Source organism: Dipodomys spectabilis, unplaced genomic scaffold (genome assembly GCF_019054845.1).
Source record: "Dipodomys spectabilis isolate Male_0828 unplaced genomic scaffold, ASM1905484v1 ptg000266l, whole genome shotgun sequence".
NCBI classification, from domain to species: Eukaryota; Metazoa; Chordata; class Mammalia; order Rodentia; family Heteromyidae; genus Dipodomys; species Dipodomys spectabilis.
In genome coordinates, this window is record NW_024870943.1 from 2,802,842 (window position 1) to 2,830,630 (window position 27,789).

Below are 27,789 nucleotides of genomic sequence, written 5' to 3' on the forward strand. Positions count from 1 at the left end.
AGAGGAAAGGGTACTTGGGGGTGAAGAAATTAGAAATTAATTTTACATATATGAAGATAGCATTATGAAACTCACCAATTGTGTGTGTGTTTGTGTTTGTGTGTTTTTGTGTGTGTGTGTGTGTGTGTGTGTGTGTGTGTGTGTGTGCCAGTCCTGGGGCTTGAACTCAGGGTCTGAGTGCTGTCTCTGAGCAATGCAAGTTCTCTACAACTTGAGCTAGGCCTCCACTTCCAGTGTTTAATTGGAGTTAAGAGTCTCAGGGACTTTCCTACCCAGGGTGACTTTGAATATTGATTCTCACATCTCGGCTTACCAAGTAGCAAGAATTATAGGCATAAGCTACACATCCCTAGCTTGGCAGCACTTTGTTGTTGGTAGTGGTGGTCATGGGGCTTGAACTCTGGGCCTGGGCGCTGTCCCTCAGGGATTCAGCTCAAGGAGAGTGCTCTACCGCTTAAGCCACAGCACCACTTCTAGTTTTCTGGTGGTTAATTGGAGATAAGAGTCTCTTTTTTTTTTTGGTCTGGTCGTGGGGCCTGAACTCTGGGCCTGGGAGCTGTCCCTCAGCTCTTCAGCTCAAGGCTAGCACTCTACCACTTGAGCCACAGCGCCACTTCCAGCTTTTTTTTTTTTGCTTATGTGGTGCTGAGGAATCGAACCCTGGGCCTCATGCATGCAAGACAAGCACTCTACCACTAAGCCAACTTCCCAGCCCAGATAAGAGTCTCACAGCCTTTCTTGCCCGGGCTGGCTTTGAACCGCGATCCTCAGATCTCAGCCTCCTCAGTACCTAGGATGACAGGATTGAGCCACCAACGCCCGGCTACAAATGTAACTTTTATGTTTCAGGAAGTAAGACTTCCTTTTTCTAATAACAAAAGCAACCATCTCATTTGATGATTACTAGGTAACCCCGCTGGACTGAACCATTCCTGAAAGTTACGGGAGATGATGGTTTTTTTCCCTCCCATATTCTCCAGGGGAGGAGTCTGGGACCCGCAGCCATCTTTGAGAAGGGCAAAGCAGCGTGCATGCAAATGAGATGGAAGGGCGGTTGCTAGGCAACCCCTGGCGCCATCACCATCTTTAAGTAGGGCAGCGCGTTTGCCCGCCCCTGGGAAATGCGGTTGCTAGGCAACGGCTTAGCTTCGCTTCGCCATCGCCCCGTACCTTTTTTTTTTTTGCAATCTAGGATGTAAATCATCATAACCTGCAGGATAGTTGCTAGGCAACACCTGGCCGCCACCACTCCTCATTAAGTAAACGAAGTCAAACCCTGCGTTTGTTTGGGGGAGGGGGCTGTACCTACAAAGCTTTAGACGCCATCTTTGTTACGGGTACTGTGACTTCCGGCTGGGGCGGAAGAGAACCTAGCATGGGAGTTCGTTGAGAGACTTGAATTAGATGGAGAAGGCGGGAGTTGGGTTGTCTTCCAATTAGTTTTCCACCTCGCCCTCTGGCGGCTCCGGATGGCAGGCCCATTTCGAGAGATGGCCGGCTGGCTCCCAGATCGGCCCTGAGCTCACCCCCGGGGGGCACAGAGCCTGTTCGCGGGCGCTCCAAATGGAAGAGGAGGGGCCAGGGGCCACCGTGCATCTGCTTTGCCTCGCAGCCTCCAGCGGGGTCCCCCTGTTCTGCAGGAGCAGTCGGGGCGGCACCCCCACCCGCCAGCAGGTGTGTGGTGGTGGGGGATTCTGGACCCTTGGATCTTACATTTCTTGGACTCCAGATTTTCTGGGCTCTTGGGGCTAGGGAGGGTTCTGTGTTGAGTTTAGAGGTCCGAGGGACCACGAATTAACCTGGTTCCCCGGAGAGGCTCTGCCTGACGGGGGGGGGGGAGGGGGGCTGGAAAGAGGGAACTGGGAGCTTCTGCCTAATGCTCCCAAATCTTCCCCAGCTCCCCTTCTCTGTAATCGGCTCCCTCAATGGAGTCCATATGTTTGGACAGAATTTGGAGGTGCAACTGAATTCCGCCAAGACTGAGGACACAACTGTGGTGTGGAGAAGCTTCCATGACAGGTCCCTGGCAAAATAAAATTAAATAATTGGGGTGTGGACAAGGCCTGGGTGAGAGCCCCTGTTGAAACTGACCCCAGAGTCTTCTTTCCAGTTGTCTGTTTGGCTGTAGGGGTCTTTAACAGACTAAAAAACTGGTTCTGATCCCTGTCTTTTCTCTGGAAAAGAGGCAGGTTGGGCTGAGGGAGGGTGTAGCTAAGGTAAGACGATCTGTGCTATTCCTCTGCTGTTTCCCAGACCTGGACCCGTTGCTTCATCTCATCTTCTGTTTCTGCAGCATCACTCTTATCGTCCTGTCATCTGAGGAGGACACCTCAGAGCTGAGGCTGGAGAGACTGCTCCAGATGGTATTTGGGGCCATGGTGAGACTCCCCAGATCTCTTAGCTTTCTCCTCTCTCAGACCCAGGAGTCCAGGCTTCCAGCATTCTCCTTCCTCAATCTTGGGTGCACAGACCCTGCCCTTTCTCCCTGACACCCAAATGTTCAGGGAAGGTACCATCACCTCTATAAAACCACTTATCAGCCAGATGCTGGTGGGTCACATCTGTAATCCTAACTACTCAGGAGGCTGAGATCTGAGAATCAAGTTTCAAAACACAGGCAGGAAAGTCCATGAGATCTTTTCTCCAATTAAGCACCAAGACAGAATTATAATTGTGGCTCTAGTGGTAGAGCACTGGCCTTAGCAAAAAAGGCTCAGGGGCAGTGCTCAGGCCCTGAGTTCAAGCACTAAGACCTGAAAAAGAAAAACAACAACAACAACTTATCAAGGGTCCCTACTCTTCTGTGTGGTTCTTGTAGGTTCTTTTTGTGGGACTTGAAGAACTGACCGATATCCGCAATGTAGAAAGACTGAAGAAGGAATTAAGGGTGAGGCTGAAAGATGGGAGAATGGAGACTTAGAATACATTGGTACTGATATCTGAGAACTACAACTCCCAGCAGCCCTTGGGGCAATATGACCCATGGGTTTTGGGTACAACTTGGTTTGTCTGACTCCAGAATTTTCTGGAGGAAGCAGATCTGGAGATCACCCAGATCCTGGACTCCTCATTTTTCTCTCTCTGACAGGCCAGTTATCACCTCATAGACAGTTTTCTGGGGGACTCTGAGCTCATCGGGGACCTGACCCAGTGTGTGGACTGTGTAATTCCTCCAGAGGGGTCCCCCCTGCAGGTATTGGAGAGGCTGTGGAAATCTTTATCTGTTTCCATGGCTTTGGTTTGGTTCTCATCCTCTTTCCCCTTGTCTGGCCCCACTTGACCCTAAAAAAAAATATCATGGGGCTGGGAAGGTGGCTCAGTAGTAGAGCGCATGTCTTGCATGCATGAAGCCCTGGGTTCAATTCCTTGGCACCACATAAACAAAAAGAAAAAAGCCGAAGTGGCTCTGTGGCTCAAGTGGTAGAGTGCTAGCCTTGAGCTAAAGAGCTGAGGGACAGCGCCCAGGCCCAGAGTTCAGGCCCACGACTAGAACCAAAAGAAAAAAAGAAAAAAAAAAATCCTTCTGTACCCAGAGCTGTCCTGTCTGTCTGTCCCCTGCTCATAGCTCCTCTGTGGCTGTCATTTCCCACAGGACAAACTCTCAGCTCTGAGACTTGGGGTTTCGGGGCCTGACATATCTACAAAGTGCCTTCTTAACCTGCCTCCACAAAGCACTTTCCTTCTTTCCAACCGAGGAGCATGCTCTATCTACCTTTCCTAAAATACTCCTGTATTCAGCCACTATGGCCAGCAGTGTGAACTCAACACCTTGACTTCTTTGGGCTGTAGTGGGTTGGGGGTTGGGGCTACTTGACAAGTTGCAGTAATCAATAACTTGTAGCTGTGGATCAGATTGTTAGCTTTGGCCTGGGTCAGCCAGGTAGTTTAATACAGCTGCGCAGCGAGGAAAATGGGGGTCCCTGACAGTGCATGACGATGAAGGAGTTCAAACTCAGGGAGGGTAAGATACGGGGGCTTGGCTGCTCAGCAAGCCCCTGACTGTCCGTGGGTCTCCTCCCCCTCCTCGCACACCTGGCCCCTGACTCCCAGTCGGCCTTGCTCACTCAGGAAGCCCTCTCTGGGTTCGCCGAGGCCACAGGCACAGCCTTCGTCAGTTTGGTGGTGTCCGGCCGGGTGGTGGCAGCGACAGACAGCTGGTGGCGGCTGGGGACCCCGGAGTCTGTGCTGCTCCCCTGGCTGGTAGGGTCCCTGCCGCCCCAGGCTGCTCGCGACTACCCGGTGTACTTACCCCACGGGAGTCCCACGGTAAGTGGGCGGGCTGGGGGCGGGCGCAGCGTGGTGCCCCAGCAGCAAAGGGCTTTGAATGGGCCAAGTGCGGTCAGCTGCGGCCCCTGCCCTGCCTCAGGTCCCGCACCGGCTCCTGACCCTCACGCTGCTGCCGGGCTTGGAACTGTGTCTCCTTTGCGGGCCACGCCCGTCCCTCAGCCAGCTGGACCAACAGGTGAACCGCGTGGCGTCCCGCTTTTTCCTTCTGATACATACTCCCTGCCTCCCTGAGCAGTCCGCTGTTTTGCTCCTCCCCGCCCAGTCCCTGAGGGCACGCCCACTTTGGGTGTGCTCCAATCACCTTAGTCCTAGTTCCGCTCAGTTTCCTACCAGCCTCCTCCCGGGCCCCGCCCCCGTCCGCTGGCCACGCCTCACGAGGTCACGCCCCTCGCCACACCCCCTGCAGCTGCTGGAGCGCTGGTGGCAGCCGCTGCTGGACCCTCTGCGGGCCTGCCTGCCCTTGGGCCCGCGGGCCCTCCCGGATGGCTTCCCGCTGCACGCTGATATCCTGGGGTAGGGCTCGGTGAGAGGAGGGAGGGGTTTGGTGGGCTTCACCCCCTTTTTCCTGGCTGTGATCTCCACTCCCTTTCCCACAGACTACTGCTCCTCCATCTGGAACTGAAACGTTGTCTTTTCACCGTGGAGCCGTTGGGGGATAAAGGTAATGGAGGGCGGGGGCCTGGAGGGCGGGGGGCCGGGGCCGGCCCTCCGTCACCAAGCCTCTCCTTTCTCCCAGAGCCTTCTGCAGAACAGCGCCGGCGCCTCCTCCGGAACTTCTACACCATGGTTACCACCACACAGTTCCCACCAGGTCAGCAGTGCCTGCTGGGGCGGGGATGCTGAGGGCCAGGACCCCCCAGTGGGAGCAAGAGGAGGGGGTAGAGAGATAGGCAGATGCTGGCACCAACCAGGATGGTTCTTTGCCCACAGTGTAGGGTATGAGAACCCTTTAGATTGTAAGTGGGAAAGAAAAATTGGCATTCCATAGCTATTTTTGGTGCTGGAGATGAGGCCCAGAGTTTTGCATGTTTGGGGCAAAGGCTGCTTACCTGAACCACCATTCCCCACCCCCTCCCCCCATCCAGTGTCACAGATTCCACCAGCAGAGAAAGAGGCAGGCAGCAGGAGGATGCCCGGCCCAGGTGAAGAGCAGGATGCACATGCTCACTAGCAGAGTGCCAGACTCCTTCCCTCCTCCCCTCATCCACCTGTCATGTCAGCGTGTAATGTGGATGGGTCCCTTGGGAGCATTATTCCAGCGCCTGGGTCACAGTCTAGTGACTGGCCTGTGGTGTTACCTGTGGTGTCGGGATTTGTGGTCTATGATTGCACAAAAACAACGACCCAGACTGGGCAAGGCAGAGGGTGAGAGGAGCCAGTCTGTGGCTTCCTGGTCACAGATAGGCAGACACAAACATAGGTGGCAGTGGCATCCAAGAGCTGGCATCAACTGCCTTCTGTGTCCTCTCCTCAGAATCAGGGCCAGCAGAGAAGGCAGAAGATGTAGTCCGCTCAGCCCAGCTGCCCAGGGCCTGCTACGTGGTGCTGGGGCCAGGCAGCGGGTGGCAGTTCGTGGCTCTTCATCTGGGGATGCGGCTGCTGCTGCTGCTGCTGTCCCCTCAGAGCCCCACCTATGGGCTGCGCAGCCTGGCCACCAACACACTGCATGCCCTCACCCCACTCCTTTGACACGATTTGGGTGGGGCACTGACACACAGCTGGAGCTAGTAGCATCTCTCTGTTTATTCGCTCACAATAATACACGGCCCCTGGACGAGGAGGGGGTAGGAGGGGCTACAACAGGGTGGGGGAGAGGAGGTGGTACCCACTTCCCTGGCCCCTCTCCCCTCTGTGCTTGGGGGGGAAAAGGGGAGGGAGGGGGCTCCCCCTGACCCCCCCAGAATGTAAACAGCAGCAGATGAACAAAAATAAAAATACAAAAGGCCGGAGGAAGGTCCCAGGCATCCCCCCCACCCTGGGGTCTTCCCTGTCACCAGTGGAGGTCCCTATGCTGTCCGTCCACCAAAGCTGCCTCAGTCCTAGGGGCTGCCTGGTGCTGGCCACATCTCCAGGGTAGATCCAGGGCTCAGAATTGCTGGGCCAGTAGCTCACAAAGGTGGCGGGAGACGGGCTCCTTGCTGGTACGCAGGGTCAGTCGGTACATCTGGGGAGAAGCATTGTGTGAGGAGCTTGGGGGGGAGAGGCAGGTGGATGAAGTCAGGTGATAGAAGACCGGAAGTAAGGAATGGAAGACAAAAGGTGGGAAGGAGGCCAGAGGCTGAGAACAGGGCATCTGGAGTTCTTCTTCCCCACTGGGTTTAACCACACTCACCTGAGCCTGGGCGTTGGGTTCCAGGCGGAGCAGACAGCCCACCTGGAGGGCTTTAGTCTGGATGATTCCAGCCCCCACAAAGTTCTCAGGGTTGGGGTCCACATTGTCCAGGAGGGCAGAGCCAAACCCCAGAAGCTGGTGGCGGGGAAGAGCATCAAAAAATGCCAGGGTTCTGTAGGTCCCCCACAGGAGTCGTGTCCCAGTCTCCCCAAGCCCTGGCCCTGCTTTACCCTACAAACATGCCTCTCACCTTGGCCTTCGTCACTTCAGCATCCATGGGGTGGTTGGCTTTGAAGATTTTCTGGGCTTCTTGCAGGGGGCTGGGGGCCGGGAACACTCAAGTCAGGGCCGCCCCGCCCCCTGTGTGATTGGCTCCGCCCCTCACCCTGTAGCCCTGGCCTCTGTGGATGGCCCCACCCATCGCTCTGTAGCCACGCCCATATAGCTGGCTCCACCACTAGCCCCGCCCCGTGTGGCTAGCCCCGCCCCTTGCCCTGCAGTCCCGCCCCCTCACAGGCTCAGCTGCTTCCAGCGCTGGAAGAAGTCCTGGGCCGCCATTTCTGTGGGTTGGAAGAACTTGTTGATGGTCACCGGGAGCTTCAGGGTGAGGGACTGGGTTGCACCCCCGTACCTGGTTGGGGAGGACAGGCTGTCAGGCCCCGCCCTTCCCCAGAGGATCCCCTCCCCACCTTGATGCCCCCCCCACTCACCGGAAGCGCACTGAGAGCAGGGGCGGCGTGAGGAAGTCCCGTAGGCACTCAATGTTGAGCACCTGCTGAACCTGGGCCCCGCCATCCACCTGAGCAGCCACGCGTTTGGTCTGCACGGCCAGCTGTAGCGCGGGGGTCAAGGAAGCCAGGCGCTCTGGGCTATAAACTCTTGATCTCCTTACAGCCCCAGCCCCGGTCTTTGTCAGGAAGTCCAGGGCTGGGGAGACCCTGGGCCTACCCAGGTGCATGCATCCCCGCCGTCCACCAAGGGGTCACAGCGGGCCACCTGGCAAGCTACGTAACTTCTCAGCCTTATCTCCAAAGTGGACACGTGTGAAATGTCCTTGCACTTCACGGAGGATTCGTTAGGCTAAGTGACACCTCTCGAGTGTACAAGGCTCTGGCGTGGTGGTATGGAGGACAGGACTGCTGGGCACACATAGCCAGGTGCCCATGCCCACTGGAACGGAGCTCTGAACCTGGGCCTCTCCCTGGGCTTCCCAGTGGCTGTCTAGAGGGGCTGGGGGGGAGGGGGCTGGGGTCCCGGCCAGGTCTGAGAGGATATGAGTCTGGAGGTCTCCCGGGTGGACAACAGTCGGTGAGAAGTTCTGGAACTGCACGGAAGTCTTGTTGCCGTAGAAGAGATACATGCGGCCTGTGGATGGGGATGGGGGGGGGGACAAGGCTGCATCAGCGGTCCCCTGACCGCATCCCCAGCCTGCAGCCCCGCTCCTCCCGCAGGCCACTGAGACGCACCCAGGTTCTGCCGAAACTCTGACTTGACTCCGATCTGCAGCAGCTGGTTCTCAAAGAGGACCCCGTTGTTCTTGCACACAAACCTGGGTGGGAAGAGAAGACAGGATGGCAGGATGGCTGGGAGCCTGTCTTGGCCCTGCCTGAAGGCCGTCAGCCATCTCCTTCTCCTCATCCCTCTCTCCCAGGACTTACTTGTTCAGCAATTCATCAGCTTCAGGGATGGGAGGGCCAATGTCCTCAGGACCTGGGCTGGGGGAGGGGAAAGGAGTGAAACGGAGGTGAAGGGAGCTAGAGATATGACCCTGGAAGGATGGATGGGTCCCCAGAATCCACAAATCCAGACCCCCCCCCCCCAGAAACCTCAGAGGACAGAATCAGACTGACAGTAGCCACTGTCAGTGGGATCAGGACCCACCACGGGGTACCAGATGCTGTCCCCCCACCTCCTGAGGCCAGCCCTTACTCAGCAGTTGGAGCTGGGTCAGCCAGCAAAGCCATGGGGCTCTCAGGGGCAGGCGGCTCCAGCTCGCTGGGCCATCCAATCCCAGAGCAGACAGAGAAGACAGGCGTGGCAGGCAGCCAATCCCAGAGAGCAGCAAGAGGACCGAAGACAGAGAGACAGAGCGGGAGGAGGGAAGGAGAGAAGGAAGAGCAGGCTGAGCAACAGTCAGGTTGGGCGAAAAGGACCAAAAGGACAACAGAGGGTGGCCAGGGCGGCGGCCTTGAGTGGCCAGAGGGAGGCAGCAGGCAGGACTGGCAAAGATGGCAGGGACAGGGAGAGAGGATCAGGTTGGAGGTGGGGGTGGGAGGGGGTAGAGGTTGAGAGTTGGGGTGCTCTCGGGTGGTACCTGAGGAAGGCCTCCTCGGGGGTGGGCCCCAGGCTGGGCGGGGCAGCCGGGCCATCAGAGAAGACATCCACCAGGAGGTTCCCAGCTGCCGTGGGAGCTGGGGGTGCTGCTGGGGGAGGGGCTGCCCGCAGCCCCAGGAGGTCAGCAGAGGGCGAAGGTGTGGACTGCAGAAGTGGGGGACGAACGTGAGATAGGGCAGTGGGCTGTGGGCCCCAGCCCCCAGGACCCACTGGGCGGGACTCACCACAGTGCTGGGGGTGGGCTCCACGCCGCCATTGATGTCATTGCTACTGGGGTCCCTGCGGCCATCGTCCAGGGCGCTGGCGGCCCCGGGCCCCTTCTTGCGTTTCAGCTTGGCCAGGATGGAGGACTCACGCTCCGGGAAGGGCGGCATCTCCTCCAGCACGGTGGCCTGCGGGTGGGATGGGGCTGGTCGGTCAAAAGGGTGACCCTTCCGGTCCCAAGGGGTGGGAGGGTCCTGGGGCTGGGGATGCAGGGCTCTGACCAGGACATCGGTGCTGGCCACGGAGCTGAGGGTGAGGTACTCGACAGCGCGCTGCTGCAGCTCCACGTCGGCGTTGCGCAGCTGTGAGCCGGCCCGCAGCACACCCTGGATGGTGGCCTTGGTCTCCGGGAAGAGGTTGATGAACTTGATGTACGTGGACAACAGTAGGGCTCGCGTGGCCACGCTGCACAGGTGGAACTTGGAGTGCAGCAGGGAGAACTGCACCGGGGGACTGGGGAGAGGGGGAGCCGGAGTGAGGGGCTGCCCTGGGTGGAGACCCTCCCCCCCAAGGCCCTCTGGGATCACAGGCTGGCTTGAGGGGTGGGCAACAACAGCTCTGCCCCAGATTCCTGGCTCCTGGGTTCTCTCTTACCCAGAGGATTTCTTGGAACCCCAGGATTCCCAGCCCTGAGTACCGTCTCCCCCTACCCCCAGGTTCCCAGAAATACAGTTGCTTACTACCCTCACCTGGAACGGGGGTCCCCGGCAATCAAGTTTCCAAACTCTCCGAGGATGTAACCCCCGACCTTGACCATATTCTCATGGCAGGCTGGGGCCTGGAGGGCCTAGGAGGAGGGCAGGGGGGAGGACAAGGAGGAGGGGGGGTCAATGGCCTCAGCTCTGAGCATACTCAATAAGTGCCAGCTGGAACCTCACCTGGGATGAAGGTAGGGAGAGTGAGGCACAGAGTGATGGGCCTGAGGTCATGCAGTCAGAGTACTCCCATCCTGGGCACAGGAAGTGAGAATCTACACCAAGACCCAGGGCCCGGCAACCTGGCCTTCCTTGGGGTCAGGGGGTGTGGTTACTGACCTCAAACACCGTCTTGGCAGCGTAGCCCTGGACGTCATCGCGGTTGGTGACGATCTGCAGCACACGGTACCACACCTCTTCACTCACGTAGTCGCCGGCAATGCGGATGAGGTTGAGGATGGTGTCCACGTACCAGCTGTAGTCCACAGCATACTTCTCCGCCAGGATGGCCACCTTCAGCACCTGGGCAGGGAGGGCCAACCAGTATGGGTGCTCACGTGTGCGTGCACGCATGGATGCACTGCATGCGTGCGACACAGCAGTCGGCAGGGGCGTTCACTACTGCCCCCGTGTGGACGCCCAGGGAACCTGGCCCCAGCCCTCCTCCCTTAGACTCACGATCTCCTCGCGGATGGCATAGTCAGCCGTCTCCAGGTACCGCAGCATTTCGGACACGATCTGTTTGGCATTGCTGCGGTCACACATGGCGTAGAGGAGGTCAGCTGCCCGCTGCCGCACGCTGACATCCCGTTCGGTCTGAGGGAGGAGAGCAGGGCCTAGGCTGGGTTCGAGGCTGGCCACCCCCTGGCCTTGGAGCCCTGGGTGCCCTGGGCAGGGAGGAGAGGCGGGTGGAGGCCCACCTTGAGGGCATTGATGACAGTGTCGATGTGTGTCTTGACGGCCTCATGGGAGAACTCGGAGCTGGCCAGTGTGCACATGCTCTCCAGCGCCAGGTAGCGCAGGTTCGTCTCCCGGTGCTGCAGGAACTGGCCCAGCTGGTTACAAGCCCGCACCAGGAGGTTGGGCTCGCTGCGGGCGGGGGCAAGGGTGACGGGGAGAGAAGGACAGACCTGAGGTGACCATCATACTACTCCCGAGGGATCCAGGCCTTGACTTCTCCCTGCGCTCCCAGCCCTGGCCTTCCTAGGGACCCGGACATCTGGGCCTAGATAAAGATGTGCAGCCAGCAATCCTGCCCCAGGAAGGCTCACAGGACCAGCTTCACGGGGTCCTGTCTCATACTGCCATGCTCTCCCTACTTAGAGTCCAGGCCCCAGCCTCCTCCCTCAGACCCAGGGGTCCAGGCCCCAACCTCCCCCCTCAGACCCAGGGGTCCAGGCCCCAGCCTCCTCCTTCAGACCCTAGGTCGCAGCTCTCTTTCCTCAGATGGCCTGTGGCACCTGTCGTAGTGGATGATCAGGCTGATGGTCTCGAGGAGGATGGCGTTCTTGGCGTTGGAGTGCTGCACCTTCTTGGACTTGGGCGGTTCCTGGGCCTTGTTGAGCACCGTCTCCAGACATTCCACCAGCCGCCCCTTCACCGCCGCATCCTCTGGGGAAGCAGAAGGCCATGCCCCGCTGAACTTCCCACAGCCCCCTCCTTGCTGGAGCCCCACTAGCGCCCCCTAGTGGCCTCACCGAGCCCAGTGACGCCAGCCAGAGCCCACGCCAACCGCCATCACTGGCTTTAACCCGGGTGCCCTGTGCGATCACGGGCACGGAATGGTTGTGGTGTAGAAAAGCATCCTCAGATCTACAGGGGACTCAGGGGACAGAGGAGAAACCTGGACCAGGGCCCTGGCAGCCCGAAGCCGCTCCCTTACCGGGCGGTGGGTAGCACTGGAGGAGCCGCAGCAGCTTGACCGAGAGCCAGGGCGCGGGGACGAAGTAGTAAGTGTAGTCTTGGAGGTCCGTGGAGGCCGAGGACACAATCTGCAGGGAGACGGGGGCGAGGATGAGCGGGGCCGGTCCTGCCTGGCTTCATACTGAGGGGAAACTGAGGCTCGGGGGTGGGGTGAGCCTTAGCAGGGGTGAGATGGGGGCTATGCCTGGGCTGGGCAAGTGCCAGCTGGGCAGGTGGGTGAAATCCTTGCTAGTTTCGTGTGGCAGCGCCTCGCAGATCCTGGGTCACATGTCACAGCGTTACCACCCTGGCCGGCTGGCATTGTCTCCTTGGCAACTCTTTCCCCAGCTCCAGAAGCCCCCATGGGGAGTAGCTGGGTGAGACCCTTCTCCCAGCCCTAGGCCTGATCAGAAAAGAGGTGGAAAGACCACTTTTCCTCACAGCAAACTTCTACTCCACGGTGAAACCCACTCCCCTTTATAGGGGGGTTGAACTCAGAGTGTAGCGCTTGCTAGGCAGGTGCTCTGCCACTGAACTGCACCACCAACCCTTTTATGCATTGGTTATTTTTGAGGTAGGGTTTTGCTTGATGCCCAAGCCACCGAGGACTGTGATCCTCCTATTTGTGCTGAGATTACAGGTATGCACGACTACACCCAGCCAATGGTCAAGATGGAATAGAGCAAACGTTTCTTTCCCCGACTTCCCTTGAATCTCGATCCCCTGGTCTCTACCTCCAAAGTAACTAGCATTACAGGCTTGAGCCACTGCACCCAACACCTGAAAACCCCTTCTCTGGAGGGTGGCAGACAGGGTGAGATTGACGGAAACGTGTCGTCAGCATGGGCAGAAATGGCCAGTGGAATCCCTCTCTGAATTAATATAAGCTAAGAAAACAACCAGCCGGGAGCCGGTGGCTCACACCTGTCATTGTAGCTACTCAGGAAGCTGAGATCTGAGCATCGCTGTTCAAAGCTCAGCCTGGACAGGAAAAGTCCATGAGATTCTTATCTCCAATAAACCACCAGAAAACCAGAAAACCAGAAGTGGTGCAGTGGCTCAAGTGGTAGAGTGCTGGCCTTGAGCCGAAGAGCTGAGGGACAGCGCTCAGGCCTAGAGTTCAAGTCCCACAACCGACAAGAAAAAAAAAGTTGCTGGAGGCCGGGCTGGGCTAAGGGGGCATCCCAGGGCAGCTCTTGCTTTAGGCACCTGGCTCTTGACCCCCACAGCTGTGCTGTGAGGTGGCTCTGGCATCGTCTCCTGGCACCGTCAGCACCTGGACCGGTTCCTAAGCTCAGAGAGGTCAGGCCTCTTGCCTGGAGCCAGTTAGTGCTGCACCCGGATGGGCCTGGCTCAGAACCACGGGCTGGATTGTTGCTCAGGGGAAGAATGGGAAAGCAGAGAGGAGCTGTGGGGCTCAGGAAGCCTGGCTCCTCTCCCCCACCCCCCAGACCCCACTGGCACAGGGACCACACACACCCGGCTCAGGCGAGACACAGCCAGTGAGATGCAGGTCTTGAAGTCATCTGGGTTCTTCTTGCACAGGCAGGTGATGAGGCTGACGGCGGCTGTGACCACGCCCTGCAGGGGTGAGTGGGGCGGGTCAGCACCCAGGCTGGGCCTGAGCACGGGCAGAGGCTCAGGAGCAGGGTAGGGCAGAGTAAGCACAGGCATAGCTATGGGTTTAGGGGTGGAATAAGGAGGCTACAGAGCCTGGGTGTTGGGTACCCTTGGTATCTTGCGGGGGGAAGGGGAGCCATGGGGTCTGGGCAACCAAGGAATGATGGGGTTGGCCAATGGTGGGGTCCTGTAGCTGGGGAAGGAAGGGATGGAAGTAACTGGATACTGTGGGCATCGGAAAATGGCGGGGATATTCTGTGGGTTGGGGTCAGGGACAGGGGGTGGGCATCACTAGACAAGATACCAGGAGGCGGTGCATTTCTGGAGAGCAGGGTGGGTCATGCATATCTGGGGCACGGTGGGGGGCAGGGGCGGCTCTGGAAGCATGGGCGAATGTCAGGACAGCTGTGGGGTCACACTGAGGGGGCCGGGCCGCAGGTCTCCTCACCATGTGCTGGTCGTTGAGCAGGTGCACCACGCGCGCCGTCCACTCGCCCATGGGCACCAGGTCCGGTGAGGCCTTGTAGAGCCGCAGCAGGCACAGGGCTGCACTCTGCTTCACGCTGTCCATGCTGTCCCTGTGGGGACATGGGGGGAGGGAGGGCATCAGGACAACCTGGCCCCCCCCACATCTCCCTCCTCTTTTGTGGGGGGGGGGCGCTGGCCAAGGATTTCCAGACAGGATGCGATGGCCCATCATGCTAGCTACTTGAGAAGCACAAATAGAGCATGGTGGTTCAAAGCCAGCCTAGGTGCAAAACGTCAAAAGAGCCAGGAAACAGTGGCTCACACCTGTAATCCTACCTACTCAGGAGGCTGAGATGTGAAGATCACAGTTCAAAGTCAGCCCAGGCAGGAAAGTCTATGAGACTTCTATCTCCACTTAACTTCCAAAAAGCTGGCACTTGGCTGTGGCTCAAGTGGCAGAGCACTAGCCTTGTGCACAGAGAGGTTCAGGAATGGAGCCCAGGTCCTGAGTTCCAGCCCTAGAAGACTCTCTCTCTCTCTCCCTTTCTCTCTCTTTCTTTTTTTTGGGGGGAGGGTCCGGTCGTAGGGCCTGAACTCTGGGCCTGGGCGCTGTCCCTCAGCTCTTCAGCTCAAGGCTGGCGCTCTACCACTTGAGCCACAGCGCCACTTCTGGCTTTTTTCTTCTTGCTTATGTGGTGCTGAGGAATCGAACCCAGGGCCTCAGGCATGCAAGGCAAGTGCTCTACCACTGAGCCACCTTCCCAGCCCTCTCTCTCTCTCTTTCTAGTGCGTGTGTGCATACACACACACACACACACACACACTTCACAAGACTCCATCTTGTGTACGCCTGTCATCCCAGCTATAGGAAAAGCACAGTTGACCGCTGCAGCCACCTAGAGCATAAAGCGAGACCAATACACAAAGGAGCTGGAGGTGTGGCTCAATGGGAGGGCACCTGCTCGGCAAGGGCGAGGCCCTGAGTTCAAGCCCCCAGACTGCCAGAACCCAGTTCTGCAAATCAAAAACAAGAAAGATGCTCCCGGGGGTAACACCAGGGCAGAAGCCCTTGGCCTGGCTCCGTGCCAGGGCCTCAGTCAGGTCGCTTTGCATAGTGGCCCCAAGGGGGTTCTTTCTAGGTCACCCTGACTTTGAAGTATGGCCTTCTAGAGGTGCTTATTACAAACAGACAGACATGCCACAGGGGATGGGGGGGGTGGGGGCCACGCAGGCCGCCCAGCGATGTGAGATGACCACAGAGGTACTACAAATGCTGGGGTCTCCAGTGCAGCTAGGGCTCCGTGGCGGGGCCTGTGTCCTCTCCGGTCTCCAGCCTGCCCGGCCCTCCCGTCCCCCTTCCGGGTTCCCACGTGACTCACCCAGCCACCAGGATGCGGGGGATGTCAGCGGCAAAGGCCTCGCCCATCTCCCGGCTGCCCACGTTGGCGATGCAGTGCAGGGCCAGGCACATGAAAGTGGGGTTGCGGCTGGCCAGGTCGTTCTTGATGGCGTTGTTGATGAGTCGGATCAGCTCTGAGTTCGAGTTCACCAGCACAGAGATGAACAAGTAACCCTGGGAGGGGAAGAAGGTGATAGCTGTGAGTCTGTGGCCAGGCGGCCTAACATCCCAGCTTCAGACCCGGAGTGCAGACCCCAGCCTCCTCCCTCAGACCTGGAGCACAGACCCCAGCCTCCTCCCTCAGACCAGAAGTGCAGACCCCAGCCTCCTCCCTCAGATCCAGGGGCCCAGACCCCAGCATATTCTATCAGACCTAGGAGTCCAGGCCCTAGCCTCCTCCCTCAGACCAGGAGTCCAGACTCCAGCCTCCTCCCTCAGACCTGGAGCACAGACCCCAGCCTCCTCCCTCAGACCAGAAGTGCAGACCCCAGCCTCCTCCCTCAGATCCAGGGGCCCAGACCCCAGCATATTCTATCAGACCTAGGAGTCCAGGCCCTAGCCTCCTCCCTCAGACCCGGAGTGCAGACCCCAGCCTCCTCCCTCAGACCTGGAGCACAGACCCCAGCCTCCTCCCTCAGACCAGAAGTGCAGACCCCAGCCTCCTCCCTCAGATCCAGGGGCCCAGACCCCAGCATATTCTATCAGACCTAGGAGTCCAGGCCCTAGCCTCCTCCCTCAGACCAGGAGTCCAGACTCCAGCCTCCTCCCTCAGACCCAGGGGTCCAGGCCCAGCCTCCTCCCTCAGACCCAGGGGTCCAGGCCCCAGCCTCCTCCCTTAGACCCAGTGGTCCAGACCCCAGCCTCCTCCCTCAGACCCAGGGGTCCAGGCCCCAGCCCACTCCCTCAGACCAGGAGTCCAGACCCCAGCCTCCTCCCTCAGACCAGGAGTCCAGACTCCAGCCTCCTCCCTCAGACCAGGCACCCGGGAGACTCACAATCTGCTTCTCTGTATACTTGTTGGAACTGAGCAGGTTAACGGCCTCCATGTGTCCGAAGTCAATGTCATGGCCCAGCAGGAAGATGAAGAGCAGTTTGCACACGTACTTTTTTTTGCTGTATCCATCCAGGGCCTTGTCCCCTATGGTGGGGGGGTGGGTGTAGGGTGCAGAGTGAGGAAGCGAAGCCCAGGGGCCCCCAGGGGCCCAGCTCCCGCTTCAGACCTGGGGTCCGGGCCCAGCCTACCTTTGAACTTGGAGCGGATATTGGCCAGTTCCTTATTGATCCTCTTGATCTCCGCCTCTTTGCTCTTACCTGGGGGGCGGGGGTGGGGAGGGGAGGAAGGGGAGAGGGAGATAGGGCAAGTTTAGCCACCTGTGTTCTCTCTCCATGAAGATAGGTGGCTGAGAGCCTTAAGAGCCCCCCTCCCCCACCCCTGGAGCCCCCAGCCTGGCGGGCGAGGCCCCGAGCAGGCCACAGTAGGGACTGACCAAAACATGGCTGGAGATCTAAGAGCTGAGCCGCGCTCGCTTGGACCCCACACCTCGCTGAGACCTTGGGGACACAGCCCAGAACACCTCCCCAGGCCTGTCTGTGTGCCCCAGTGCCTAGAGGCCTTACTCAGGTCAGGGGGACAGGATGCTGCCTGGCTGAGCCCCCGCAGCCTCAGGTCCTGGGGTCATCACCCCAGACCCCTTGGCCATCCTCCACAGGCTGCCGGCCATCAGCCATCCGGCTTCTCCAACCCAGCCCAGCCCAACGGCACCAAGCCCTGCCCAAACCTCGGCGCATGCCCCAAGGCACACCCCAAACCACTCACCCAGCCTCACCTCCTCCCTCAGACCTGGGGATCCAGACCCCAGCCTCCTCCCTCAGACCCCGGGGTCCAGGCCCCTGACTCCTCCCTCAGACCCCAGCCTCCACCCTAAGACCCAAGGGTCCAGGCCCCAGCCTCCTACCTCAGACCCAAGGGTCTAGGCCCCAGCTTCCTCCCTCAGAACCAGGGGTCCAGCCCCAGTCTCCTCCCTCAGACCCAGAGGATCCAGGCCCCAGCCTCCTCCCTAAGATCCAGGGGTCCAGGTCCCAGCCTCCTCCCTCAGACCCAGAGGTGGAGACCCAGGCTCCTCCCTCAGACCCAGGGATGGAGGCCCAGCCTCCTCCCTCAGACCCACGGGTCCAGGCCCAGCCCCCTAGTGAAAGAGGCCCCTATGCCCACTGCTGAGCCGCAGGCCTCATTCTGCTCTGCATGCTTCAAAGTCCACTCCACACTACGGCATTTATCTCCAGAAACACCCCAGGGACTCCCAGAATAGCTGCAGGGAGGAGACCTGCCCAGGTCCACATCCTGGCATCCCAGCCTTCCCCGTGAGGTTCTGATGCACTCAGTGAATGAAGGAAGGAACACACTAAACATGCCCTCATAGGGCATCATGGAGGGAAACCTGGCCCCCTCCCTCGGGGCTCTCCCAGCCTCGTGGAAGGCTCCTGAAAGCCCCACTGCCGACACCACCTCCGGCAGGAAGCCCTCCCAATTAACACCCTGCTTGGTGCCCGGAGATCCACTGGGCACACTCGCTGTCCAACAAGGCAGGGGGCACCTGAAACATGGCCGATCCAAAGGGAGCTGGGCTTTACGAACAGTGGGATTAAGATGAGGGAAAGAGGGGCTGGGAAGTTGGCTCAGTGGTAGAGCGCTTGCCTTGCATGCCTGAGGCCCTGGGTTCGATTCCTCAGCACCACATAAGCAAAAAGAAAAAAGCCGGAAGTGGCGCTGTGGCTTAAGTGGTAGAGCGCTAGCCTTGAGCTGAAGAGCTGAGGGACAGCGCCCAGGCCCAGAGTTCAGGCCCCACGACCGGACCCAAAAAAAAAAAAAAAAAAAAAGATGAGGGAAAGAAGAATGTAGAATAGCTCAGTGTGAATGTTAGAGGTCAGTGCAGTCATTCCTGCCTGTAATCCCAGCCACTCAGGAAGTTGAGCGAGTCTTGATCAAGGTTCAAGGCCAGTCCAGGCAACAAAGTAGCAAGACCTCATCTCTACAGACCAAGCTGTGTGGCTGCGCCTGCTTGTCCTTTCAGCTATGTGGGAAGAACGGGAGGGTGGAGGTGCAGGCTGGCCCAGGCCAAAATTATCTCAAAAATAATGAAGGGGCCAGGCGCTGGTGGCTCCCGTCTGTCATCCTAGCTACTCACGAGGCTGAGATCTGAGGATCACGGTCCTCATGGACGGTCCATGAGACTCTTATCTCCAATGAACCACTCAAAAACCAGAAGTGGCGCTGTGGCTCAAGTGGTAGAGTGCTCGCCTTGAGCTAAGAGCTGAGGGCCAGCGCCCAGGCCCAGAGTTCAAGCTCCACGACCAACAGAAAAAAAGTTACATATTCTAAAGAAATACTTTAGCTGTCCCTAATAATCTACAAGGATTGGCTCTAAGACCCCTCCCCCCAAATGCCAAAAAGCCCAGGGGGCCCCAGTTACTGCACAAAGGGATCTGCAGGGACCCCAGGCTTCGCCTCTTGGCTTCATGACTCATGTCACCCAGCACACACCCGCGTTCTAATGAGTCATTAGGGGAAAAGGATGCGCCCAGGGCAGAGAAGACGCGATTGGTTTGGAATATTTTTGGTTTGCAGCTGGTTGCATCCGCAGATAAGAAAACTAGGACTAGGAGCATCAGCTATATTTACACGAGTGAGCACGGCGTGTATTTCTTTACCTCATCTCTAAGCTGTCCGTATCTAGTCCACAACCTTCTCGCAAGGACTGTACCATAAAAAAATGAATAAGCTGGGGCTGGGAAGGTGGCTCAGTGGTAGAGCACTTGCCTTGCATGCGTGAGGTCCTGGGTTCGATTCCTCAGCACCACATAAGCAAAAAGAAAAAGCCGGAAGTGGCACTGTGGCTCAAGTGGTAGAGCGCTAGCCTTGGGCTGAAGAGCTGAGGGACAGCACCCAGGCCCAGAGTTCAGGCCCCACAACTGGATCCAAAAAAAAAAAAAAAGAATAAGCTGTGTGCCAGTGGCTCACACCTGCAATCCTACTCAGGAGGCTGAGATCTAAGGATCAAGGTTCGAAGACAGCCAGGGCAATGAAGTCCATGAGACTTTCATTTCCAATAAACTACTCAGAAAAGTCCGGAAGTGGTGCTATGTTCAAGTGGTAGAGTGCTGGCCTTGACCAGGAGAAGCTCAGGGACAGTGACCAGGTCCTGAGTTCAAGTACCAGTACTGGCTAAATAAATAAATAAATAAATAACCCAGGCACTTGTGGCTCATACCTATCATCCTAGCTGCTCAGGAGGCTGAGATCTTAGGATCAGGGTTCGAAGCAAGCCTGGGCAAGAAAGTCCCTGAGACTCTTGTTTCCAATGAACCACCAGAAAACTGGAAGTGGAGCTGTGGCTCAAAGGGGTAGAGCGCTTGCTTTGAGCTGAAGAGCTGAGGGACAGCACCCAGGCCCTGAGTTCAAGACCTACGACCGACAAAATAACTAAAACCTGAGGGAACACACACAGCACAGTTGGGAGGGGGGCAAAGACGGAGCTGTGCACAGATCTATGCTCAAGGAGGAGATGGGAAGCCCAGCTGTGGAGGTGACCCACCAAGAAAGGGCCACTCTGGTCAACTAGGCTCCTGACAAAGACTGGCCAGCACCCAGGCCAGCCGGCGGCGACGGCCATGAGTCTGCCATCACACAGGGCATGCAAACCTGTCGGGGCTTGACAGGAACCCTCTTCCTCCTTGCATTTCTTTTTGTTGGTATGGGGCTTGAACTCAGGGTCTGGGCGCTGTCCCTCAGCTCTTCAGCTCAAGGCTAGCGCTCTACCACTTGAGCCACAGCGTCACTTCTGGTTTTCTGGTGGTTTATTGGAGATAAGAGTCTCATGGACTTTCCTGCTCGGGCTGGCTTTGAACTGTGATCCTCAGATCTCAGCTTCCTGAGTCACTAGGTTGACAGGCGTGAGCCTCCGGTGCCCGGCTCCTTCTTGTGTTCTTCTGGTGTCGCTGAGGCTTGAACTCAGGGCGCTGACCTTGCTAGCCATGCCTCCAGCCGCTTTTGTTTTAGGTCACGTGTTTTTGCCTAGGGAGATTGCAGAGCTTCAGAGGGCCACCTCCTGCAGAGCTGGGATGGCAGGCATGTACCACCAGCCCCAACTTGTCTGTTGAGATGGAGTCCTGGCTCATGTTTTGCCTGGGTGGTCTTGAACCTTGCTATTTCCGATCTCCACCTCCCTAGGAGCTGGTACGACAGGTATGTGCTGCCATGCCCAGCTTGCAGAGGGACTTTTGGATGAGCCAGGGAAGGAGTCACATTGTGCTGCTCTTGGGCAGCCCCTGGATTGGGGCTGGGGACTCGGGGATCACGGAGGGCTCTTAGACAGAGGTACACGGAAGGGAGGCTGGCACACAGCTCTTGAGACTAAGGATGAAAAATGAGGCTGATGTGGACCAAGGAGCTGCGCTCTGGGTGGGAAGCGTGACATGTGCAAAGGCCCGGTGACACAGTGGAGGCTGGGAAGGGGTCAGGAAGCACACACTGTGCATGCTTCAAAGCCGTGGCTGGCGGGGGGGGGGGGGGGGGGGGGGGAAGGGCAGGGGGGCCTGGCCACCGGACATCCTCTCAGGGGGCTGAAGCTGCAGCACGGTTGGGCCTGTGGAGTAGGGCCAGGGTCAGCGGGTGAGGCCCAGGTGCCCGGTGTATTGCTCCCCTACCCCCCCCCCATACACACACACAGGCGCCAAGGGTGGAAACGGGGGAGGCAGCTGCCCCTGCCCTGGCTCCCGGCCTCTCTGAGTCCCATCCATCCCCCCCTCCAAAGTGCTCGCAGGAGTGGCGTGTGCACACCTGTAATCCCAGCTATTTGGGAGACAGAGGCAGGAGGATCACAGGTTGGAGGCCAGCCTGGGCTGCCTCAAATGCCCCAAGCTGCACAGCTGTTCTCGGCTAAGCCACAGAGAACACTGCCCCCAGCCCGCCGCCCGCCCTCCCTCCCTCCTTCTGGACTGGAGCCAGGGGTCCAGGGGAGGGGGGGCATGAGAGCAGGTGGGGGAGAGACAGGATCTGTGGGTCTGGTTCTCTCAGTACAGAACTAGGCTGGAGGTCCTGGGGGTGTCGGGTCACCTTTCTCCCCTTGCCCCAGAGGTCAGAGGTTGGAGGTCCTGTGCAAAGCTGAGTCAGAGCTCATCTCTGTCTCCTGCCTGGGGGCTCCCGGCTGCCCCAGGAGCCCTGGCCCCTCTGTGGTGGGATGGCCTCTCCTCTTCCTCTAAGGCTGTAGCTGACACCAGCTTCCCCTCCTTCCCCCCCATACACACACACCAGTCCCTCCTACATGCCAAGCACAATTCAGCCTCAGGGCCTTTGCACAGCCCTGATCCACAGATTTCTGCATGCCTCCCTCACCGGCTCCCTTTCCTCTTGCTCCAGCACCATCTCTGCCACAAGAGACTGGCCTGAGCAGCCAGCACAAGGGCCCTGCCCTCACTGCAGCCGCTGCCTGCCTTGTTTTACCCTCACCTCGCACAGCAAGAACATCTACCCACTGCAGACGCCCCATCACCCAAAACAGTGCCTTGCCTTCACCTGGTGCTCAATAAAGACTAGTTCATTCATTCACTCATTCATTCATTCAACAAACATCTCCGGAGACCTCCCCAGGGCGGGGCCCAGCAAAGGGCACTGCTGGGGACTCTGCAGGGATGAGGGGAGACAGCAGCGAGTTAATGGATCCTGATTTGGGGTTCTTCACCTGCTCAGCAAATGCTCCAAGGGCATGTGTGACTCTGCCCACAGTGCTGGGGAGATAGAAGGCAGCCCCCGCAGGGCCCTGCCTGCCGCATAAAAGATGGCTCCCTCTTATCAGAACCTGCCCCTCCCCCAGGCCTGTGCTCACCCCTGCTGAGCCCCACTGCACCCGGCCATCTCCACTCTGCAGGATGTCCCCCGTAGTAACTAGTTAATGTTCTCTAGGCACCAACCACAGGCCAGCCCCAGGACCTTTGCACCAGCCACAGCTCAGCCTTCACAGTTCTCTTCCATTTCCCAGGGCCTGGATCACTCCTTCAATACAGTTCCCAGAGTCTCTTGTGAAGCAAGCAGGCAGAACCCCGACTTTCAATGCTGAGGCCCCCTTCCTCAGGCTAAAGATAGCTGTTAATATATCTGCTTTAAAAAAAAAAAGGGATACAACTCACATGAACTTCATCCTTCTAAACTGTATGGTTCCCACTGGATGCAGGAGCACTAGCTACCCAGGAGGCTGAGATCTGAGGATCCGAGGTTCAAAGCCAGCCTGGGCAGAAAGTCTGTGAGACTCTTATCTCCAATAAACCACTCAGAAAACCGAAAGTGGCGCTGTGGCTCAAGTGGTAGAGCGCTCGCCTTGAGCTGAAGAGCTGAGGGACAGCGCCCAGGCCCAGAGTTGAGGCCCCCATGACCGACAAAGAAAAAAAAAAAGAAGAAAAGAAAAAGAAAAAACAGCCAAGTCAAAAACCAAGCTAGAGGCATTGCTCGGGTGGTGAAGCACCTGCCTGTTAAGTGTGAGGCGCAGAGTTCAATCCCTGGTTCCTCTTCCTGCCTAGAAAGCAGACTGAAGTCAAATGAGGAGCACCAAGTCATGAGTCCTCCCTCGTACATTCACCACTACCTTACCCCAGAGCCATTTCTTCACCCCAAAAAGAAAGCCTGGACTCTGGAGCAGTCCCCTGAGTTCCAGCCCCGCCTCTGGGCCTGGGCTGCCCCGGGTGCCTTGGGGCTCCAGGACTGGCCAGCTGGGGCCATTCCACTCCATGGAGTCATGCTTTGCATGGCCTGGCCATCTGGCTTCCTGTGCGTGGCACAGCCACGCCAGGCGTCTGGGCTGTGTTTCCTGGTTTGCTCTGGTGCTGGGGCTTGAACTCAGCACCTTTCATTGGCTGGGTAGATGCTATACCAGACACACTCCCCAGACGCCCTGCCCCCGGCCTTTTTTATTTTGTCAGTTGTGGGGCTTGAACTTGAGCTACAGCACCACTTCCAGCTACAGCACCACTTCTTTTTGCTTATGTGGTGCTGAGGAATCGAATCCAGGGCCTCAGGCATGCAAGGCAAGCGCTCTACCACTGAGCCACCTTCCCAGCCCCAGATCATGATCTTTCTTACCGCTGCCTCTCGAATAGCTGGGATGACAATTGTCCTGAGGTTCGAATGCAGGGCCTCATGCACGCCAGGCAGGGACTCTACCACTTGGGCCAAACCAAAGCCTATGCCTTTGCTATTCGCCTTTTTATTTATGAGTAAAATGAAGTTAGAAATTCCAACTAGCACCCATCAGAACATAAGTAAATGCTACTAGTATTTTATGGAAAACGACATATAGCTGTTAAATAAAGATAAACAGCATTCATGATTGTGAACCATCACAGAGGTACAATTAAACCACAGCGAGATGCCATATTTTGGTGGGGTTTGTTTCTTTTTTTTTTTTGTCAGTTGTGGGGCTTGAACTCAGGGCCTCTGAGCAATTTTTGCTCCAAGGCTAGCGCGCTACTATTTGGAGCCACAGCACCTCTTCTGGTTTTCTGGTGGTTACTTAGATATAAGAGCCTCATTCATGACCTTTCCTGCCTGGGCTGGCTTTGAACCTCGCTCCTCAGATCTCAGCCTCCTGAGTAGCTTAAGATGACAGGCCCAAGCCAGTGGCACCTGGTTATTTTGGTGTTTTTGAGACAGCATCTCACTAGATAACCCGTGCCAGAATTTGAGATCCTTCTGCCTCAACCTCCTAAAGTGGGAATTACAAGTGTGCACCACTACATCCCATCCTCTGTCCCTTTTCCCAGCTTAATAATATTCTGTAGTAAGGATGGACCGTGTTTTGTTTGCCCGTGGAAGGACCTGGTGTTTCCATGTCCTGTTACTGTCCTTATGCCACGGCCACAGAGCACAGAGACCAAGGGCAGCTGCCACCTGCAGGCGGTGCCACAGATGTCTGTTCTGTCGGTGTGTGCCCTGTGCCTGACACACTCATTTGCTGAGGAGACACTGAAATGTCTGACCGGCTGGCCAAGGCCTATGGCTAAACCATTACCAGTGCCTCTGGTCTGCGTCTCCTCTTTGCCCCCTGGGGTTTTGCGGTGACACCTCTGTTTTCTCTCTCCTTCCCCAGTCCTCTCTAACAGATTCCTCTGCAGACACCCATCGGGGGTTCAACTCAAAACGGGTTAAATACCAGGGTGTAGGTAGCTCACGCCTGTGATCCTAGCTACTCAGGAGACTGAGATCTGAGGATCATGGTTCAAAGCCAGCCCAGGCCCAAGAGTGCAACAGACTCCCTCTCTGAAATAATCAGCAAAATGCCAGATTGGAGGAATGGTTCAAGTGGTAGAGCACAGGTGGTGAGCTAAAAAGCCCAGGGAGAACACAAGGCCTTGAGATCAAATCCAGGTACTGGCACTGATTTAAAACAAAACAAAACAACCACCTCTCAGCAGTCCCTCCCCCCCCCCCTCCGCCCCCCATCCACCATTCTTCTGACTTTGGTTCTCAGCTGCCATCCCAGATTATTTCAGTGTATCTTTCCCCCTTCCATTTTTTTTTGGGGGGGCGGTGCTGGAAACTGTCTCACTTTATAGTCCAGACTGGCCTTGAACTTTTGATCCTCCTGCCTCGGCCTCCCCCATTCTGAGATCACAGGGATGCACCGCTGTGCCCAGCTACACAGGAATTATTTTAGAACATCAATCGGCCGTGGGCCTCCATGGCTCAAAATGGGCCCTTGGCTGTGAATTCACTCAGAGAAATTTCCGCAAAGCCCTGTCCCTCCCTCAGGAGCCCTGCCTTCTGTCGCCTCGCCACCCCATCTCCTGTCTCCCTGCCCCACACCCCACATCCCTGCCCAGGCTCCAGCCAACAGCGGTCTCCTCCTCTTATCTGAACTCACTCCAGCACGCTGCAACCTCAGGACCTTTGAATGTACCAATTCCCTGCCTCAATCTACCTCGTTCTTCCAAAATCCACTCCCTCAGATTTTTTATCAAAGTGGACATTGTTTTTCATTTTTCCTGGTTTTTTTTCTTTTTTCCTTTTGTGTGTGTGTGTGTGTGTGTGTGTGTGTGTGCTGGCACTGGGGCTTGAACTCAGGGCCTGGGCATGCCATCTGTCCCTTAGCTTTTCTGGTCAAGGTTGATACTTTATCTTTCTGGCTTTTTTTTTTTTTCCTGGTTGAGAAATAACACTCTTCTGGAGTTCCCTGCCCAGGCTGGCTTTGAACCACAATCCTCAATGCCAACCTCCTGAGTAACTAAGATTACCTACTACCAGGCCTCCACAGGAGGCCTCTGCTAGGCACCCTCTCTATACCAGCCCCTTGCTTCTCCCTCCTTCCTTTCTCTTCCCAACTCCAGTCATTGTGACAGTGTATCATTTACTGCCTTCCCAGTGTTACTTTCCAGCTCCTTCTAGGTTGCATGAACAAGGATTTTCCTTTCTTTCTTTTGCTTTTGTAGTGCTGGGGATGGAACCCAGGACCTGCACCTTGTGCATGTATGCAAGTTCTCTTTCACAGCTTCTTATTCATAGCTGTAACCCAGTGCTTAGACCTAATACCAGGTATGCTGTGGTTACAAGTATCTGTCACCTTTATGGTGGCTCGGGCTAGCTACTTGGAAGGTGGAGACTGGGCAGATCAAGGTTCAAGGCCAATCCTCAGACCAAACAGTTCTTGAGATCATCTCACTCACTGGCTGGAGCGCCGGAGTGAGTAGAAAAACACATGAAATCTCCCCACCAGACTGGAAAGCAAAACCTGGGCTTGAAATTAACCAGTGGAAAAAAAAAAAAAAGAGGCTAGAGGCCTGACTGAAGTAGAGGACCTGCCTTAGGGAGGTGAAGCCCAAAGTTCACATGCAATGCCACAGATGAAAACAAATGAATGAAATGTCCTGGAAATGAGGCAAGAGTCGGAGGAATGGACTTCACCAGCTGCAAGGCTGAGCCTCAAAGAAGTTCACATGGCTGAAGCACATCCACTTTTCACAGCTGCCTGGCTTCCCTCGACCCCTTCTAGCTCCACCCCCCCCCCATTTTGGCACCACCTCCTTTAATAACTCCACCCCCCCTTTTTTTCTTTTTACAAATACCACATCATTCCTCCAACTGATACATAACTGTTTTCAGCTCCTCCAGTTTGCTGAGCACCTACTATGTGTCAATTCTTTCGACAAGGAGGGTACATTCAAGGTCACCCAGCTAGGGAATGGCAGAACTCAATGGCCGGCCCCCACGGCCCCGCCATGCAGCTGTAGCTTCTGAAGGCTCTCGGCATCTCCCCACACCCGCCAGCGGCTCCCGGGAGTTGCAAGCTGACTTGCCGCCAGCCCCTCTCATCTCCCATTGTCACGACAACCCTTCCTGTCGGAGATCACGGTTCCCCTATTGCTTGTGGTCAGCTAGGCAAGGGCTTAGACCTTTAGGCCTGTGGGGCACCCTGACCCCTGACCTCCTTCTGGGATAGGACTCCCCTAATGCTGGCTCTCCAGATCTCTCAGATAAGCCCCTCAGACGCACCCCCCACACCTCCTGAGGTCTGACACCCCCTCCCCAGTATCGTTTTAGAATAATGGCCTCTCCTTTCGATGGCCCCCGACCCGAAGCCATCTCCCTCGTGCCCTCCGCGTCCCCTAGCCATCCCTCCTCCAGCCCCTTTATCCCCCCCTGCCCCCCCCCCCCCGCGCCTCCACCAGGCTCCCTCTGTCGCTCCTCCGCTGCCCATCTCTGCTCCTCAGGCCCCTGGACCTTTCCCCCACTCCCTGCCACACGCGCCTGGGGCCTCGGTGACCTCCGGAGCCCCTGGCCCTCGAGGACACCTCCTCCGGAAGGCCCTCCAGTCCTGCCTCGGTAGGCCTCCTGGGTGGCACTCGCCCCGGGCCCCCGGAGACCTCCTCCCACCCCATCACCCCTCGGGGTGCCCCTACCCATGCACCGACTCCTATTCCTATGCACATCAGGGATCCCTTGAACCCTGTCGTTTGTCCTAGGCCCACCCTCGCTTTTCCATCCTCCCAGGGGGGCGTCTCCGTGCCCCCCTACCCGCTCGTGGGGGGGAGACACCCCATGACATCCCTCGTCCTGCACCCCTCCCACCCGAGGGCTGCTCCCGGGGCTCCGCGACCCTCGCCCTCTAGGCCGTAAGGACTCCCCGGCCCTGGGCCCCGCGGGGACCCCCGAATCCTTCCACCCCGCCTCCCCCGCGTCTCCGCTGTACCCCCCCCCCCCCCCAGGCCCCGAGCTCACAGTTCCGGATGTCGGAGATGAACACCGCGAGCCCCCGCATCCCATCGCCCTTGGACACGGCCGGCATGATGGCGGTGGTGTCGGCTCCGGGCCTGGCCGGACGGGGCGCAGCGCAGCGGGGGCTGGCAGGCGGGACTGGGCGGAAAGGACCCCAGGCAGCGCCGCGGAGCCGGCCGGGGGGGGAGGGCGGGCGGGCGGGCGGGCAGGCGGGCTGGCAGGCCGAGGCACC

The 27,789-nt window shown here is 57.7% G+C and overlaps 2 protein-coding genes across 2 annotated transcripts; one reads left to right on the forward strand and one right to left on the reverse strand.

The window, feature by feature from the left end:
- Positions 1 to 1,384: 1,384 nt before the first annotated feature.
- Fuz (fuzzy planar cell polarity protein) lies at positions 1,385 to 6,224 on the forward strand. Its single transcript, XM_042700276.1, has 11 exons — positions 1,385 to 1,674; positions 1,898 to 2,019; positions 2,294 to 2,378; positions 2,819 to 2,887; positions 3,089 to 3,193; positions 4,069 to 4,266; positions 4,367 to 4,462; positions 4,694 to 4,800; positions 4,884 to 4,948; positions 5,024 to 5,098; positions 5,762 to 6,224. Exons 1-11 carry the CDS (start codon positions 1,564 to 1,566, stop codon positions 5,974 to 5,976), a joined length of 1,248 nt encoding a protein of 415 aa, XP_042556210.1. The 5' UTR covers positions 1,385 to 1,563; the 3' UTR covers positions 5,977 to 6,224.
- Positions 6,013 to 27,789, reverse strand: Ap2a1 (adaptor related protein complex 2 subunit alpha 1). Its single transcript, XM_042700275.1, has 23 exons — positions 27,561 to 27,789; positions 16,544 to 16,612; positions 16,297 to 16,439; positions 15,282 to 15,475; positions 13,883 to 14,012; positions 13,294 to 13,395; positions 11,795 to 11,903; positions 11,373 to 11,523; positions 10,833 to 11,001; positions 10,591 to 10,728; positions 10,252 to 10,434; positions 9,907 to 10,004; positions 9,439 to 9,670; positions 9,178 to 9,345; positions 8,934 to 9,097; positions 8,278 to 8,334; positions 8,086 to 8,168; positions 7,895 to 7,984; positions 7,330 to 7,453; positions 7,134 to 7,250; positions 6,870 to 6,939; positions 6,620 to 6,754; positions 6,013 to 6,451 (listed from the first exon to the last, which is right to left on the reverse strand). The coding sequence occupies exons 1-23, from the start codon at positions 27,625 to 27,627 to the stop codon at positions 6,374 to 6,376; spliced, it is 2,871 nt and encodes a 956-aa protein (XP_042556209.1). The 5' UTR covers positions 27,628 to 27,789; the 3' UTR covers positions 6,013 to 6,373.